We start from the raw sequence: 16385 nt of genomic DNA on the forward strand, positions 1-16385 counted from the left end.
TCCGGCCCAGCTCTTGGGACCTTCACTATCAGGAGTAGCAAGCTGCCTCTTCCTTCTGCTCTTCACCTGAATTGTTCAGGGAGGGAGTTATGATACCCTTGAACTTCAGGAAAGATGTCCAAGTACCTCCCCAGACTAGAGAACTCATGATGTTGAAGAATGGAGCCAAGACATTTGAACTGGCTTCATACTAGTAGATTGGTATAATAGGGACACAGTAAAAGTAGCTGTAGCTACTATCAAATAGGTGGTTTCATGTGGCAGATGCCTGGAGAGAAATGAAAAGTGTCACAAGGAAAGCTGTATAGACAGTGAGTACAGCCAGTTTGCTAGTCTGTTTACTCCAAGTGTGGCAGATAGTATGTCATCACATGAGAAGAAAAGATTCAACTGCCAGTATAGTTGACTTCTGTGTATGGAATGAGAGGGGGCACTTTTTCTCTTCAAGCAGAAAAAGCTCTTCTGCTAGCTCTCTAAACCAATGTTTACATCCCGACCCATTCTGTACAGGGGAAAAGATTGTATCTGCTAGTAAGAGGAAGGCAACAGGGAGGGAAGCAAAATCCTCATCAACTTATTCTGATGCACTTCCTTTCTTTAAACCCTTCTCCTTGTTGGCTTACTTCACTATTAGGTTTGCACTACAGAAACCAGCTTAAAACAAGACAAGTGATGAGTTGAGGTGGGAGAGGAGAGGATTTGACTAGGCCCCACCATTCAGGCCCCCTGGTGCAAGTGTGTGTGTGTGTGTGTGTGTGTGTGTGTGTGTGTGTGTTTGTCTATGTATACATGTGATTTGATTGTCAGAGACTTACAAGGTTATTATATATAACTTTTAAACCTTGATTACAGCCACCCCCCCAAAAAAACAATTTTGATTATACTTATCAAACAACAACACCTCTGACCCATAGCTGCTGTGTTCCTTAAAGTGGTTGGGGCATTCCTTTTCATTGAAGAGGAAACTCATCAATGACTTTCCAGGCAAACCTCTACTGTCTAGGTTCACAGATTCATCAATAAAACTGATTATCTGGATTTGTTTCAAAGTGCTTTTAGCTCTGCATGGGGATGAAAATTACTTTGATCCTTCTGATAGACCACCTACATCAGAAACATGATAGGAATGTCTGTTTATTTGTTTGTTAGTTAGTTTGTTCAACTCATGCCCTGCCTTTCTTCTAAAATGGGATCTAAGGCAGCTCCAAGGTTGGTTCTTTGGACTTCTCAGTGGAGTTTATTGTCATTTACATTTGGGTACACCTGTCAAGATCCAGCAAAGGCACTTTTTAGAGATGATTTTAATCATTCTTGCAAAGTCAGTTTCAGAATATGGAGCTATTCAGACCTTGGCCCTATGGCCTGTTGCTCTTTAATATCACACGAAACATATGAACATGGAATTTGAGGTGCACTGGACATCAGTGATCAGGTGAAAGACAACTCTGTTGATCCATCTGATTGCAGAGAAGGTGTTGATGCCTTGGCCAGTAGTAGGATGGATGAGGTTTAACAAACTGGAGGTTAAATGTAAGATTAACCAAACAAACCGAATATACATGTATTCTTGACTGTTAACTGTAACTTCTCCAGATAAAGCATTTCAATCTGGCCAGGATGGGTCAAGGTGGGCATTTGACGATGACAACGTAGACTTTGCTTGGCTCCTGAATGACCATATAGCAAACTATGGCCAAGGTGCCTTGCCCAGTTTAAGCAAGTGTGCCAATGCCAGTTATCTCTGCTTTGGGACAGATTCAGGTGTAGCACTATGACACATTGTGTTTAAATCAAAACTGGACTCCAGAGGCTTCATCCTACATAATCCTGGGATCTGTCCTCTGGTGGGGGGTTCTCTGCCAGAGAGCAACAGTACTTTTCAATTTTCCAATTTTCTAGTCAGCAAGCTTCCAAGTTGGGGATTGTTTTACAAGAAGAGTAAATCAGTCAATTCAATCCAGAGATAAATACAGAGGAGTCAAGGTTTTATGCAGGACAAGTGAGTTGCAATGCAATAATGGTTGAGTCACCCTCATTCTAAAAATATTTCAAAATCAAAAATATTCTTAAACTCAAAACATTGTAAAAAATTTCTTACGGGCTATGTGTATAAATGTACTTATGAAACATAAATGTTTTTAGCCTTGGATCACATCTCCAAGATCACAAAATCATAAAATTGTAGAGTTGGAAGAGACCGCAAGGGTAATCCAAGCCCCTGAAGTGCAAGAAGACACAATCAAAGCATTCCAGACAGATTGGCATCCAGACTCTGTTTACAAACCTCCCAGAAATGAGACTTCACCACTTTCTGAGGCATCACATTTCACTGTTGAACAGCTCTTACCATCAGGAAGTTCTTTCCCGCTGTTATCCTGAATGGTAGGGTCGCGGGAGGGCACCCACAGTTGTATTCAATGGGGGAATAAATTTAGCTCAATAGAAAACTGCAAGAGGGCTCTGGGTAATGTTTCTAGAATGGTTCCAAACCAGCAACTCTAAACAGCAGATTCCAAATCAGTTCAGTTTATTAATTTAGAGGGATTCAACATTCGTACAAGACATGCACACACACAACAAGTACGACACAAAAGGTGGTAGTGGATAGTAACCTATGGGTTGCAGAGGGGGATACTATACCAGTTCCAGAAATGAAGTTCTGATTGAGGGAAGGCTGTGACTTGGGGGTGGCTCAGACCACTGCTAGAAAAGTAAGGTCGGACAGCAATACTGAGGAGTCAAGCAAAACTCTGTCAGAATGTCTGCCTGATCCTAAACTAGACCAAATCGAAAGTGTCCAAACAGACATATTTATAGAATAAAATATGTCCTGTGGCAGTTTCTCAGGAGTTTGAACAGATATTCCAGAAGGAAGAATGGCCAGTAATGTGTGGAAATGACAGGCAATCAATGCAAACGTCTCACATAAAGAGGTGTCATCTCCAGAGGTAATTGATCTTTTATTTCCATCCTTCTGGCAAGTAGTCAGTGCATCACTCATTATCACATTCCAATGTGAAGGGACTATGTGGAGTCCTGTCTTAATGGTGCAATTTTGCCTACATGCACTAGGGCTTCCAAGTTGAGCTTACTTATTTGGCCAGGCTATTTCTTTGCATTGGGTGCCTTTTGTGGCTACATGATCAAAACATCCTTTATAATAGTAAAGTTATATAAAAGGATGACTGGGGTGAAGAAGGGCTAGTCCATGTGGTAACATAGTGTTCAGGTGGAATTTCTTTTCTCCCAGTTTGAATCCATTAGTCCATGTCCTAGTTTCTGGAACAACAGAAAACATGCTTGCTCCTTCTTCCATATGACATTCTTTCCAAGATATCTCATTATGCACATATATATGCAGACATAGGTATTCCAAAATTCCCCTCCAGAATCTGAAATCCCAAGCAGTATGGGGTATTTGCTTTAAAAATCATTTGGTTCAGATTCTATATTTGTTACTGCTGTTGTGTGTCTTGAAGTTATTTGTGTACAAGCATATAAAATCTGCTACAGTAATTAAAACTGAAATAGATGTTTCCATACCAGATATGTTGTCTCTAATACAGCTTGTCTTATTTGTGATATAATACATATTGACATCAATGAGGCAGTTTAATGGTGATTACTTTAAAGCAAGGGCCAACATGATGTAATGGTTTGAACACTGGACTAGGACACTGGGAAACCAGGGATCAAATCCTAACTCAACCATTGAAACCCACTGTGTGACACTCCCTCAGCCTGAGAGGATGGAAATGGCATACTCTCTCCGAAGAAATGTGCAAAGACAACCCTATGAGAAGTTTGCCTTGGGGTTGTCATAAGTTGGCAATGACATGAAGGCACACAACAAAAACAACAACAAACTCAAAAGTCCAGTTCTTTCAATGGGACATTGTCATGACTAATTTTAACAGGACCAGCTCCTGTTTTGCTGTGTAAGTGAAGAACCAGTCAGCTAGTTTTTAAGTTTATTTCTCATTCCGTAAAACAAATGGTACAATCAAATTTCACACAGATAAATCTTAATGTGTACATTATGCAATTATGTTCTCTGTAAAGAGAAAACGATACAGTACAGATAAGCACAAGGAGGACAAGATGTTTCAGAATTGGCTTTAATGATTTAGATAGATGGGGTTGCTTCCCTTTCCTCTATTTCAAGGAAGACCCTCTTGCTTTGGACCCCAAAGAGAACTGTCACTTCAGCAATTGTTGTAAAGGTGAATATCAAGCACTTGCCAAAATTCTGATGTGGGCCTTTAAAGCACATTGTGAGTCTTTAAATAATGGGAATCATAAGATGTACTTGCTTTGCCTATTTTTTGAGCAACAGAGTCCTTGCTTGGGGTGGGCTCCCCACAACCATTCTGGGTGTAGCCTTTATTTCCGCCCTTTGACAGCAACACCTATACATGCATTTAAAGGAAATCTAGGCTCTATGCTATATCATGTCTGAAAAAGCTGAATTTGAGCTTAAATTATGCAACATGTTGTAGATGAGGGAACATTTTCTCCATTGCAAGTTGGCATTGCTCCTGTGGGGAGAAAGGAAGAACAGATATTATTAGCAATAAAAAGGGACTTGACACCTATGTGGAAGAAGAGGCTATCTGTTGCTACCAGTCATGAATGATGCATATATACTACCTCTCAATAGTATTGGAGGCCATGTACTGAATAGCATTTGATGGGGAAAACATGTGGGAAAGTTTGCTTCTGCTTGGCAATTTCCAATAGAGAGTGTGGCGGTGGTTCATGAACTGCACAGGGGCCTCACCCATGAGCCACCTGTGCCACTGTGTGAACAGAAATCTGGACTCGATGGGCCTTTGGTCTCATCAACCCAAGTGTGGCTCTTCTTTTTTTCTTATTAGGTGAACTCTTTAAGAACTCTTCAAGGGTTACAAAGAACGACATTTCTGCATGTTCTGCTGCTACTGTAGTTACTGGAGCAAAATTAAAAGAAAAGGTGGGAGGAGAAGACTTTGAGAGGGGTGAGGTGGATTCTGGATGTAACAGAAGACAAGTGCCTTTGATGTGAGCAGAAGGATATCTTAAAGATATGAAATGCATGAAGTTGAATGCAGGATTGGAAAAAACCTCTGCAACTCTGGATTTACATTGGTCCTTGAAATGAGTTAGGCAGTCCACGTTTCAATCCTAAATCTCACTTGTTGGACTAAACCTCCTGCAGTGTAAAATACGTTGACATTTAACAATGTACTTTTATCCCAAGTCTGAAATACTGTATGTATGTTATCGCTTGGTAGAATTATTAAAATCCAGGAGCATGAAGAGAATATTCCACCCCTCCAAGATAAAGTCTAACTAGTTTTTCTTGTCTAACCTTTATTGGTAACCGTTTTCTCCTCTTTCTCCTTTCGCTCGTCCTCCAAAGCTTTCATTTTCTCATCATACTCATCAGCCAGGGCTTTCCACTCTGTTCTATTGTTCAGCAGTCGTTCATACATTGGCTGAATCTCTGAATGGAAGCGTGAAAATTCCTAATACAAGCAACAAAAAGGCAATGGAAAATTAAAACCAATGCTTCTAACAGACCCTAGCTACTATAGATAAAAGTGCAAAATATAGAAGTTGTACTCCTGCAAATTCAAACCTGTGACCTCTGTGATTGAGTCCAACCATCTGGCATGCTGCCTTCCTCTCTTTCTACTACCCTCTATCTTTCCTAGCATTATTATATTTTCTAATGAGTTGTGCCTTCTCATAACATAGCTAAAGTACAACAGCCTCTGTTGGATAATCTTGGCTTCCAGTCAGATTATCAGGCAGATTTCAGGCTTGATCTGTTCAAGGACCCATTTGTTTGTCTTTTTTTTTTGGTTTGTTCAACTTATGTCCTGCCTTTTTCCCAAACTGAGATCCAAGGCAGCTCCAAGGTTTCATCCCTGTTGGTCCCTCTCTCAGTGGAGTTTGCTGTCATTCACAATTTGGTTTACTTGTCAAGATTCTGCAAAGGCACTGTTTAGAGATGGTTCTAGTCATTCTGGCAAAGTCAGTTTCAAAATATGGAGCTATTCAGACATTGGCCTTTTGACCTGTGGTGCCCCACTACATTCCATTTTTGTCTCCTATGCTCTTTAATATCACATTGAACATCTGAACAAGGAGATTTAAGGTACACTGAACATCATTGTTCAGGTGAAACACAACTCTGTCAATCCATCAGATTACAGAGAATGGGCTGATAGCTTAACCAGTAATAAGATGGATGAGGTCTAACAAACTGTGTTCCACAAGTGTTCCTGGTAGTGCATGTAACTTCTCCAGATATAGCATTTCAACCGATTCAGGATGGGACAATGTGAGCACTCTCTTTGAAAGTAAAGACCACAAGCTAGACCTTGCTTCGCTCCTGAATGTCCATATAGCACACCAAAGCCAAAGTGCCTTGCCCAGATTAGGCAGGTGTGCCAATGCCAATTTTCTTTGCTTTGGGACAGGCTCTGACCTAGCAATGTGGCACAATGTGGTTACATCAAGACTGGACTCCAGAAACTCCATCATATATAATCCTGAGATCTGTACTCTGGTGAAAGATTTAGAATTATCTGACACAAAACAGCAGTGTTCCCCCATTTTCCTATGCTCCAGTTAGCAAGCATCCTGGGAAGCAGGAGATTAGCTTGCAAGTTAGTCACAGATTACCCAACATAATAGGGGGCATCACAGAAGGGTGGTTGTCAGCCAGTCCAGGAGTAGTTATAACAAGTCAGCAGTCAGAAACGATCAAAGAGTAAACAAAACTATCAAAGTAAAGCTAGTCCAAGGTAAAGGAAAGATAAATGCCAATACTAAGGCCCAATACCTGGGGCAGAAATTAGGACGTGGGACAGCGAAGCGTCTGCATGCTCGATGCTCTCCCAGCGCCATTTTGGGCACAGGCATGTTCAGACAGCGCATACGCTGATGACGTGCCTTGTGCAACGCCTCTAAATGGCACAGCTCACAAGAGACATCACTGTGCCCTTGGCAGCAGCACGGAAAAAAACTGTTTCACGGCTCTGTTTTGCAGCTTATCATTGCTGGTACTGTGGCAACTACGGCAACAATGTGGGGCAGAAAGGGGCGGTGTCTCAGCATTCCTGTCTGTCCATCGGTATCTCCCCAAAGTCAATCACCCAGAAAAGATGGTTCTCACGAACAAAGACACTGGGGGCTTATGGGAGAGTTATGGGCAGCTCCCTCAACAACACCAGGTGCCTACTTAATCAGAGTCTCCCCCTTAACAGCTGCTGAGGTCAATGATTATTTGTTCATCACTCAGCAAAGGACAGGGGTGTCTCTTCAGCAGCTTCAGCCTCTGTCACCTCCTGCTGGGGACAGGAACCCCTACTACTCCAGTCTCTGGCTCCTGGGACCTTCATTATTAGGAGCAGCAGATTCCTGGAAAACTGCCTCTTCATCTGATTTATTCAGGGGGTGAGTTATGACAGCTTTGAACTTCCAAGAAGATGTCCAAGTACCTCACCAAACTACAGACCTTAGGATAATGAAGGACGGAGCCATCACATTTGAACAGATTTCATATTGATGGAATGGTACAGTACAGATACCTTAAGAGTAGCCCTAGCTACTATTATGAAGAGATAGTTGTTTCAATTGGCAGATGCCTGCTGGGAGGCTCAAAGGTGTCAAAAGGAAAGCTGTATAGATGGTAAGCATAGCCATTTTGCTAGCCTGTTTACTCCAAGTGTGGTAGATCTCATTACCACTGAGAAGAAAAGCTCCAACTGCCAATCTACTTGACTTTTGTATCTGGAATGAGAGGGGGCACTTTTCTGTCATTCCCTAGCAGATAAATCTCTTGATCTAGCTCTTTAAACCAAATGTGTATATATTTACAACCATATACATTCTGTACAGGGCAAGTGACAGGGAAGCGAAATCCTCACCACCTTATCATGATGCACTTCCTATCTTTAAAGCCTTTCTTCTTGCTGGCAAGATAGATGATAGATGATAGATAGATAGATAGATAGATAGATAGATAGATAGATAGATAGATAGATAGATAGATAGATGATAGATAGATGTCTTTACATCTGGTTTGATTGTTTGTGACCAACAAGATTATTACATGGGGCTTCTAAATCATGATTACAGCCAGGAAAAAAAAGCGGCTTTGGTGATGCCTCTGACCCATAGCTGTTTTGTTCCTGAAATGCAGTAAGTGCCAGGACAGTTGTGATATTGGCAGTCATGTGGGTTCAGTGTCCCTTCCACCCCCTCTGCCTCACTATTCCCAAACAGGCTGACTGCCTTTATTTATTTGCTGTATTTTAATTAAACTTCAATTGCAGTAGCAGAACTCTGAGAACTGCATGAAAAAGTTAAAATAAAAATAAAATAACCCAAAGGCATGCTGGTTAGAGAGGGAGGCAGGGAGATTATATTAGGGGGCAGTCAGGAAGAAAGTTCAATGGTGGTGGCAGCCCTCATCATGCAGTTGCAAAGACATGAGGTAATGGCTGCTTTGCAACTTGTATGTTACCATTTCTATAAAAATTGATGCCATTGCTGTGAGAGTGTGGCTTGTGTGATAATGTTCTCAGACCTCATCCAAAGCAAAAAAAAATTCAAACCAATCAAATAATCCACTTGCTTATCAAAGAAACATTCTCAAAACTAGACTAGTGTAAATCTGATTTATATTTCCAGGCCAGAAAGATCCTATTCAGTTTTGCCAAACTGCCTTTCATAATGATGCATTGTCCTTCGTACCCAACTCACTCCCTGCTATGTGGATGTGGTGATTATGATGAAACCTAGTTTTCTTCCTACACCACTACATTGTGACAATTATAAAGAAACCTAGGCGTGTTACAGACCACTGAGAAGCAGCGGTCTGGCTCTGCCTCCGCTTGCAGCATCCGGGAACCGCAGCCTTTAAACGGCGCGGCTCCTGGACACTGTAGAGAAGGAGCGCGGAAATCGCGCTCCTTCTCAGGCCCCGGAAGAGGTGCCGCGAGTGCCAAAGGGCGCACTCGCGGCGTCACGTCTGGTGCGCCATGTGCGGACACAGAGCGTCCGCTACGTCAAAATGGCGGTGCCCATATGAACAGGGCGCCGCCATTTTGTATGGACTGAGTCCGTGATAGGGTAAAGGGCGTCTAGAAGAGACGCCCCTTTTTCAAACTGGGACATCCTCAGGACTTCCCTAATGGCGGTTTGTAACCCGCCCTAGTTTCCTCCCATCCCCATGTTCACCCCATTTGGATGTAGTGATTGTGAGGCAATCCGTGATGTTTCTGCTATGATGCAGCCATGATTCTTTTAGTGGTGGGTCAAACTCAGGAGACAGAGAGAGGGGAAAAAAATTCATTGAAACAGCTTAGTTTCTCTGACAGAAGAAGAAAACTGAATGTACAAAATGGGAAAGAGGAAAAGATAAATAATGTACGTTATATAATAATATGTAATCTAAAAACATGGCAAAACCAGCTTATTTTCTTGCCAAGACTTCAACACTTCAGCTCTCCAGGGGAACTTTCTAAAGTTCTCATTTATTTACTTCATATTAGAGAATAGGAATGAAAGTCTGGTCTAGGTTTGGATGGCGCTGCCATTCGCATGAATCAAAGAATTTAGGATAAATTATGTGAAGGAATGCCAGGAAATACTGAATTTGTACTCTATTACAAAATATATGGTAAGGTTGGCAGTTGAAAGGTAAGAGACAACCTTCCATTCTAGAACAGTGAGTCCGACAGTTTGAAAAGAGATGTCAACAGAGCAGTTCAGCAGATGGGATGAGGCATTTCAGTATCTCTAATTTTCAAAGTCTATCCCCTAGATTTCAAGCTTCAAAACCCAGCAAACATGTAACAAAATTCTGAACAAGACATGCTTCAAGAAGAGCAAAGTGAAAAGCCTCTCAGCTGAACTTCATCAACATGATGGTAAGTCTTTATGGGGAACGTCTCTTAAAGGGGGGAAATCATTCTGAAAAGTGCTTCAGTTGGTTAAATATAGTTAAAGGTTTATTTCTTAATTTTGTATATAATCTTTTTGCACACCTGAAGGGGAATTTTCCCATTTTAAAAGAACTGTCAATCAATATATATTTTGTTAGGGGTAAATTGATCTATTTTATACATTGTGAAAATGAGTGGAACAAAGCAATCCAGCAATTGAAGTATTTCATGGTGACCAAAATCTATCCCTTACTTTGCCTGGTTTCCTAACTATTACAATTGTATATTCTTAGGGAGACTGGAAGAAAGGAAAGAGGAGCTGAAGTAAATATTTCATTACTTCGAATTGCTAAAGTCTGTCATTTTATTTCTTTATCTGGTTCTCAACCATATTTTGTCACTACTGACTCCAGCGGTTAAGTATTATTTCTCCATTCAGCAAGCTAACACTTTGGTTCAGGAAAGAAGAACTGGAGACAAACAGAAGCAATAAGCGGACTCCTACTTTAGGAATAGTCTGGAAAAGTAAAGGTTAGATTCTCATTTTTAATAAATTAATATCCATTCTATAAGTCATTTATTCGAAAGAAAGCAGATAATTGTTGATTATTCTTTTCCTGCTAGATGTTCTCTTCAAACTATGATGCTTAAGATTTTTATGCTCATATGTGAACTTCTTTCCAGGTTTGAATTTTTTTATAAGTTCTTTTAAGCAAGTGGGTTGAAAAGAGTTGAAAGTAAGTTGGATTTTACCAAGATTTTAAAAAGTAAACAAAGAATAATAATAATAAAATATTCCCATGTGATGTAAAGAATAACAGTAGTTGAAACGATTCAGGAAGAGACAAGTGTGAAAATGTCACAGATAAACATCAACAATGTCAAGGTAGGACCTGAGATGGTATCCTTTACTTCAGAGAAAGAGCTATGGTTATTTTTCCTTGCTGAGCGGTTGGTTCAGTGGAGATGTCATTGTCATGGTTCAACATTTTTCTGATACTTCTTGAGTGACTTCTTTGCAGGTTTGGATGGGATTGTCCTAGGAAAGGAGATATCTGCAGTTGATCCATTCTTTGAAGATGGGCTGCGAGACTAATTATATTAATTGTTTGACAAGACCAAGAAAGCAAAGTCAGAACCCAAAGCCTTGTGAGGTAAGAAATATTCCTTCTTGCTTCTTCTTCAAGGAGAATAAAGTATAAAACACCACAAATTTGTATTGTTTACTAAAAACCAAATATTGTGTCACTTTTTCAGAAGTGTTTTCTCCCTGGTCTTTTCAAGTCAGTAATGTTGTTTAGATTTTCCCCCCTTTCAGCAGATTGAAAGGGAACATTGAAAATTAAACTATTATGTGACCCTCTCTTTAGGAACTGGCTAGAAAATGCCCAAACTTCATATTTACTGATGGAGCAAGACAGCCACAAACTTGAATGCAAAACAATACAAGCATGGAAGTTGACACTTAAGAAGTAGGTCCTTGATTGAAAAGAAAAAAGATCCCAGATAACTTTTCCTTCCTGTTCCAACCAATCACTGAAAACATCAGTAACATTTTAACATCTTTTAATTTATTTCTTTATCTGCCTCTCAACCATATTTTTCAGTACTGACTGCAGCGGTTAAGTATTATTTCTCCATTCAACAAAGAAACACTTTGGTTCAGGAAAGGAGAACTGGAAACAAATGGAAGCAATAAGTTGACTCCTACTTTAGGAATAGTCTGGAAAAGTAAAGGTTAGATTCTTATTTTAAAAAATTAATATCCATTCAGTAAGTCATTTATTGGAAAGAAAGCAGATAATCGGTCATTGTTCTTTTCTTGTTATATGTTCTCTTCAAACTATGATGCTTAAGATTTTTATGCTCATATGTGAACTTCTTTCCAGGTTTGAAATTTTTTAAAAAGTTCTTTTAAGCAAGTGGGTTGAAAAGAGTTGAAAGTAAGTTGGATTTTACCAAGATTTTAAAAAGTAAACAAAGAATAATAATAATAAAATATTCCCATGTGATGTAAAGAATAACAGTTGTTGAAATGATTCAGGAAGAGAGAAGTGTGAAAATGTCACAGATAAACATCAACAATGTCAAGGTAGGTCCTGAGATGGTATCCTTTACTTGAGAGAAAGAGCTATGGTAATTTTTCCTTGCTGAGCGATTGGTTCAGTGGAGATGTCATTGTCATGGTTCAACATTTTTCTGATACTTCTTGAGTGACTTCTTTGCAGGTTTGGATGGGATTGTCCTAGGAAAGGAGATATCTGCAGTTGATCCATTCTTTGAAGATGGGCTGCGATACTAATTATATTAATTGTTTGACAAGACCAAGAAAGCAAAGTCAGAACCCAAAGCCTTGTGAGGTAAGAAATATTCCTTCTTGCTTCTTCTTCAAGGAGAATAAAGTATAAAACACCACAAATTTGTATTGTTTACTAAAAACCAAATATTGTGTCACTTTTTCAGAAGTGTTTTCTATCTGGTCTTTTCAAGTCAGTAATGTTGTTTAGATTTTTTCCCCTTTCAGCAGATTGAAAGGAAACATTGAAAATTAAACTATTATGTGACTCTCTCTTTAGGAACTGGCTAGAAAATGTCCAGACTTCATATTTACTGATGGAGCAAGACAGCCACAAACTTGAATGCAAAACAATACAAGCGTGGAACAAGAGTGTAGCAGCGGGGCGCTTGCGTATGACTCTTGCTCATGGCTTGCCCAGGCTAGTGCTGACTGCCACTTTTGGGGTCGGGAAGGAATTTTCCTCCAGGGCAGATTGGCCTGAGATCCTGGAGGTTTTTCGCCTTCCCCTGGGCACTGAGCAGGAGTCACTTTGTGGGGTTAGTTGGCATATTCAGTTCAGTAAATAATATCATTTAAAGAAGGCAATATATATTAAATGAGAAGGAGGAGTATCAGGGGGCGCTTGCGTATGGCTCTTGCTCATGGCTTGCCCAGGCTAGTGCTGACTGCCACTTTTGGGGTCGGGAAGGAATTTTCCTCCAGAGCAGATTGGCCTGAGATCCTGGAGGTTTTTCGCCTTCCCCTGGGCACTGAGCAGGAGTCACTTTGTGGGGTTAGTTGGCATATTCAGTTCAGTAAATAATATCATTTAAACAAGGCAATATATATTAAATGAGAAGGAGGAGTATCAGGGGGCACTTGTGTATGGCTCTTGCTCATGGCATGCCCAGGCTAGTGCTGACTGCCACTTTTGGGGTCGGGAAGGAATTTTCCTCCAGGGCAGACTGGCCTGAGATCCTGGAGGTTTTTCGCCTTCCCCTGGGCACTGAGCAGGAGTCACTTTGTGGGGTTAGTTGGCATATTCAGTTCAGTAAATAATACCATTTAAAGAAAGCAATACAAATAATATATAAATGGGGAGAAGGAGTATCAGGGGTACTTGTGTATGGCTCTTGCTCATGGCATGCCCAGGCTAGTGCTGACTGCCACTTTTGAGGTCGGGAAGGAATTTTCCTCCAGGGCGGATTGGCCTGAGATCCTGGAGGTTTTTCGCCTTCCCCTGGGCACTGAGCAGGAGTCACTTTGTGGGGTTAGTTGGCATATTCAGTTCAGTAAATAATATCATTTAAACAAGGCAATATATATTAAATGAGAAGGAGGAGTATCAGGGGGCGCTTGCGTATGGCTCTTGCTCATGGCTTGCCCAGGCTAGTGCTGAATGCCACTTTTGGGGTCGGGAAGGAATTTTCCTCCAAAGCAGATTGGCCTGAGATCCTGGAGGTTTTTCGCCTTCCCCTGGGCACTGAGCAGGAGTCACTTTGTGGGGTTAGTTGGCATATTCAGTTCAGTAAATAATATCATTTAAACAAGGCAATATATATTAAATGAGAAGGAGGAGTATCAGGGGGCGCTTGCGTATGGCTCTTGCTCGTGGCTTGCCCAGGCTAGTGCTGACTGCCACTTTTGGGGTCGGGAAGGAATTTTCCTCCAGAGCAGATTGGCCTGAGATCCTGGAGGTTTTTCGCCTTCCCCTGGGCACTGAGCAGGAGTCACTTTGTGGGGTTAGTTGGCATATTCAGTTCAGTAAATAATATCATTTAAACAAGGCAATATATATTAAATGAGAAGGAGGAGTATCAGGGGCGCTTGCGTATGGCTCTTGCTCATGGCTTGCCCAGGCTAGTGCTGACTGCCACTTTTGGGGTCGGGAAGGAATTTTCCTCCAGAGCAGATTGGCCTGAGATCCTGGAGGTTTTTTGCCTTCCCCTGGGCACTGAGCAGGAGTCACTTTGTGGGGTTAGTTGGCATATTCAGTTCAGTAAATAATATCATTTAAACAAGGCAATATATATTAAATGAGAAGGAGGAGTATCAAGGGGCGCTTGCGTATGGCTCTTGCTCATGGCTTGCCCAGGCTAGTGCTGACTGCCACTTTTGGGGTCGGGAAGGAATTTTCCTCCAGAGCGGATTGGCCTGAGATCCTGGAGGTTTTTCGCCTTCCCCTGGGCACTGAGCAGGAGTCACTTTGTGGGGTTAGTTGGCATATTCAGTTCAGTAAATAATATCATTTAAACAAGGCAATATATATTAAATGAGAAGGAGGAGTATCAGGGGGCGCTTGCGTATGGCTCTTGCTCGTGGCTTGCCCAGGCTAGTGCTGACTGCCACTTTTGGGGTCGGGAAGGAATTTTCCTCCAGAGCAGATTGGCCTGAGATCCTGGAGGTTTTTCGCCTTCCCCTGGGCACTGAGCAGGAGTCACTTTGTGGGGTTAGTTGTCATATTCAGTTCAGTAAATAATATTATTTAAACAAGGCAATATATATTAAATGAGAAGGAGGAGTATCAGGGGCGCTTGCGTATGGCTCTTGCTCATGGCTTGCCCAGGCTAGTGCTGACTGCCACTTTTGGGGTCGGGAAGGAATTTTCCTCCAGAGCAGATTGGCCTGAGATCCTGGAGGTTTTTCGCCTTCCCCTGGGCACTGAGCAGGAGTCACTTTGAGGGGTTAGTTGGCATATTCAGTTCAGTAAATAATATCATTTAAACAAGGCAATATATATTAAATGAGAAGGAGGAGTATCAGGGGGCGCTTGCGTATGGCTCTTGCTCATGGCTTGCCCAGGCTAGTGCTGACTGCCACTTTTGGGGTCGGGAAGGAATTTTCCTCCAGAGCGGATTGGCCTGAGATCCTGGAGGTTTTTCGCCTTCCCCTGGGCACTGAGCAGGAGTCACTTTGTGGGGTTAGTTGGCATATTCAGTTCAGCAAATAATATCATTTAAACAAGGCAATATATATTAAATGAGAAGGAGGAGTATCAGGGGGCACTTGCGTATGGCTCTTGCTCATGGCATGCCCAGGCTAGTGCTGACTGCCACTTTTGGGGTCGGGAAGGAATTTTACTCCAGGGCAGACTGGCCTGAGATCCTGGAGGTTTTTCGCCTTCCCCTGGGCACTGAGCAGGAGTCACTTTGTGGGGTTAGTTGGCATATTCAGTTCAGTAAATAATATCATTTAAACAAGGCAATATATATTAAATGAGAAGGAGGAGTATCAGGGGGCGCTTGCGTATGGCTCTTGCTCATGGCTTGCCCAGGCTAGTGCTGACTGCCACTTTTGGGGTCGGGAAGGAATTTTCCTCCAAAGCAGATTGGCCTGAGATCCTGGAGGTTTTTCGCCTTCCCCTGGGCACTGAGCAGGAGTCACTTTGGGAGATTAGTTGGCCTATTCAGTTCAGTAAATAATACCATTTAAAGAAAGCAATACAAATAATATATAAATGGGGAGAAGGAGTATCAGTGGTACTTGTGTATGGCTCTTGCTCATGGCATGCCCAGGCTAGTGCTGACTGCCACTTTTGGGGTCGGGAAGGAATTTTCCTCCAGGGCGGATTGGCCAGAGATCCTGGAGGTTTTTCGCCTTCCCCTGGGCACCGGGCAGGAGTCACTTGCCAGGTTAGTTGGCACAATCAAATCAATTTTTAAAAATCTTAAAAAATAATAAAAATACTAAAACCAACATAAACAGAACTAAAAGATGATAAAAAATAAATTTATTGCTAAAAAAACTAGTTCTTGTCTCTTTTGCCTTTTTCACTGATGAATTAAGTACATTAATGCTACTTGTTGTTGCATGGATTCCATGATGACATTGCTTTCTGTGCAGCCAGCTACCCAGGGATGTGCACTTGGGCATTTAAGTATCTTGATTCTGTCATCCATGTAGGTTTCAGTTGCGAGTCTAGGGTCTAACTTTGGGTAATATCGGCTTCTTATTCCATTACGTTGGGAGTTAGATTATGGATGTTTACTGCTGAAGTACCATGCATGTTTACTTTTTTGGAGAAAGTCCAATGAATGTATATGGGACATATGAGTCATAGAAATGGTAGGGCTGTAATGCTGTCCACATTGAGATTAAGTCTTATGAAAGTCAAAGACGCTTGACTGAAATCATTGTGATATTTTTTCTAATCAGATGTGAGCAGA

The 16385-nt window shown here is 41.5% G+C and overlaps 1 protein-coding gene across 1 annotated transcript in view; it reads right to left on the reverse strand.

The window, feature by feature from the left end:
- Window positions 1–4024: 4024 nt before the first annotated feature.
- PDE6B (phosphodiesterase 6B) overlaps window positions 4025–16385 on the reverse strand; it is a 58938-nt gene continuing 46577 nt past the window's right edge. Inside the window, exons 21-22 of the mRNA XM_089488696.1 lie at window positions 5351–5507; window positions 4025–4538 (exon numbers count right to left, since the gene is read on the reverse strand). Of these exons, the coding sequence (XP_089344822.1) occupies window positions 4477–4538; window positions 5351–5507 (219 nt within the window). The 3' untranslated portion in view covers window positions 4025–4476. The remainder of the gene's footprint in view (window positions 4539–5350; window positions 5508–16385) is intronic.

This window comes from Sceloporus occidentalis, unplaced genomic scaffold (genome assembly GCF_023333645.1).
Source record: "Sceloporus occidentalis isolate IW3139 unplaced genomic scaffold, rSceOcc1.0.p SCAF_1, whole genome shotgun sequence".
In the NCBI taxonomy this organism is placed as follows: Eukaryota; Metazoa; Chordata; class Lepidosauria; order Squamata; family Phrynosomatidae; genus Sceloporus; species Sceloporus occidentalis.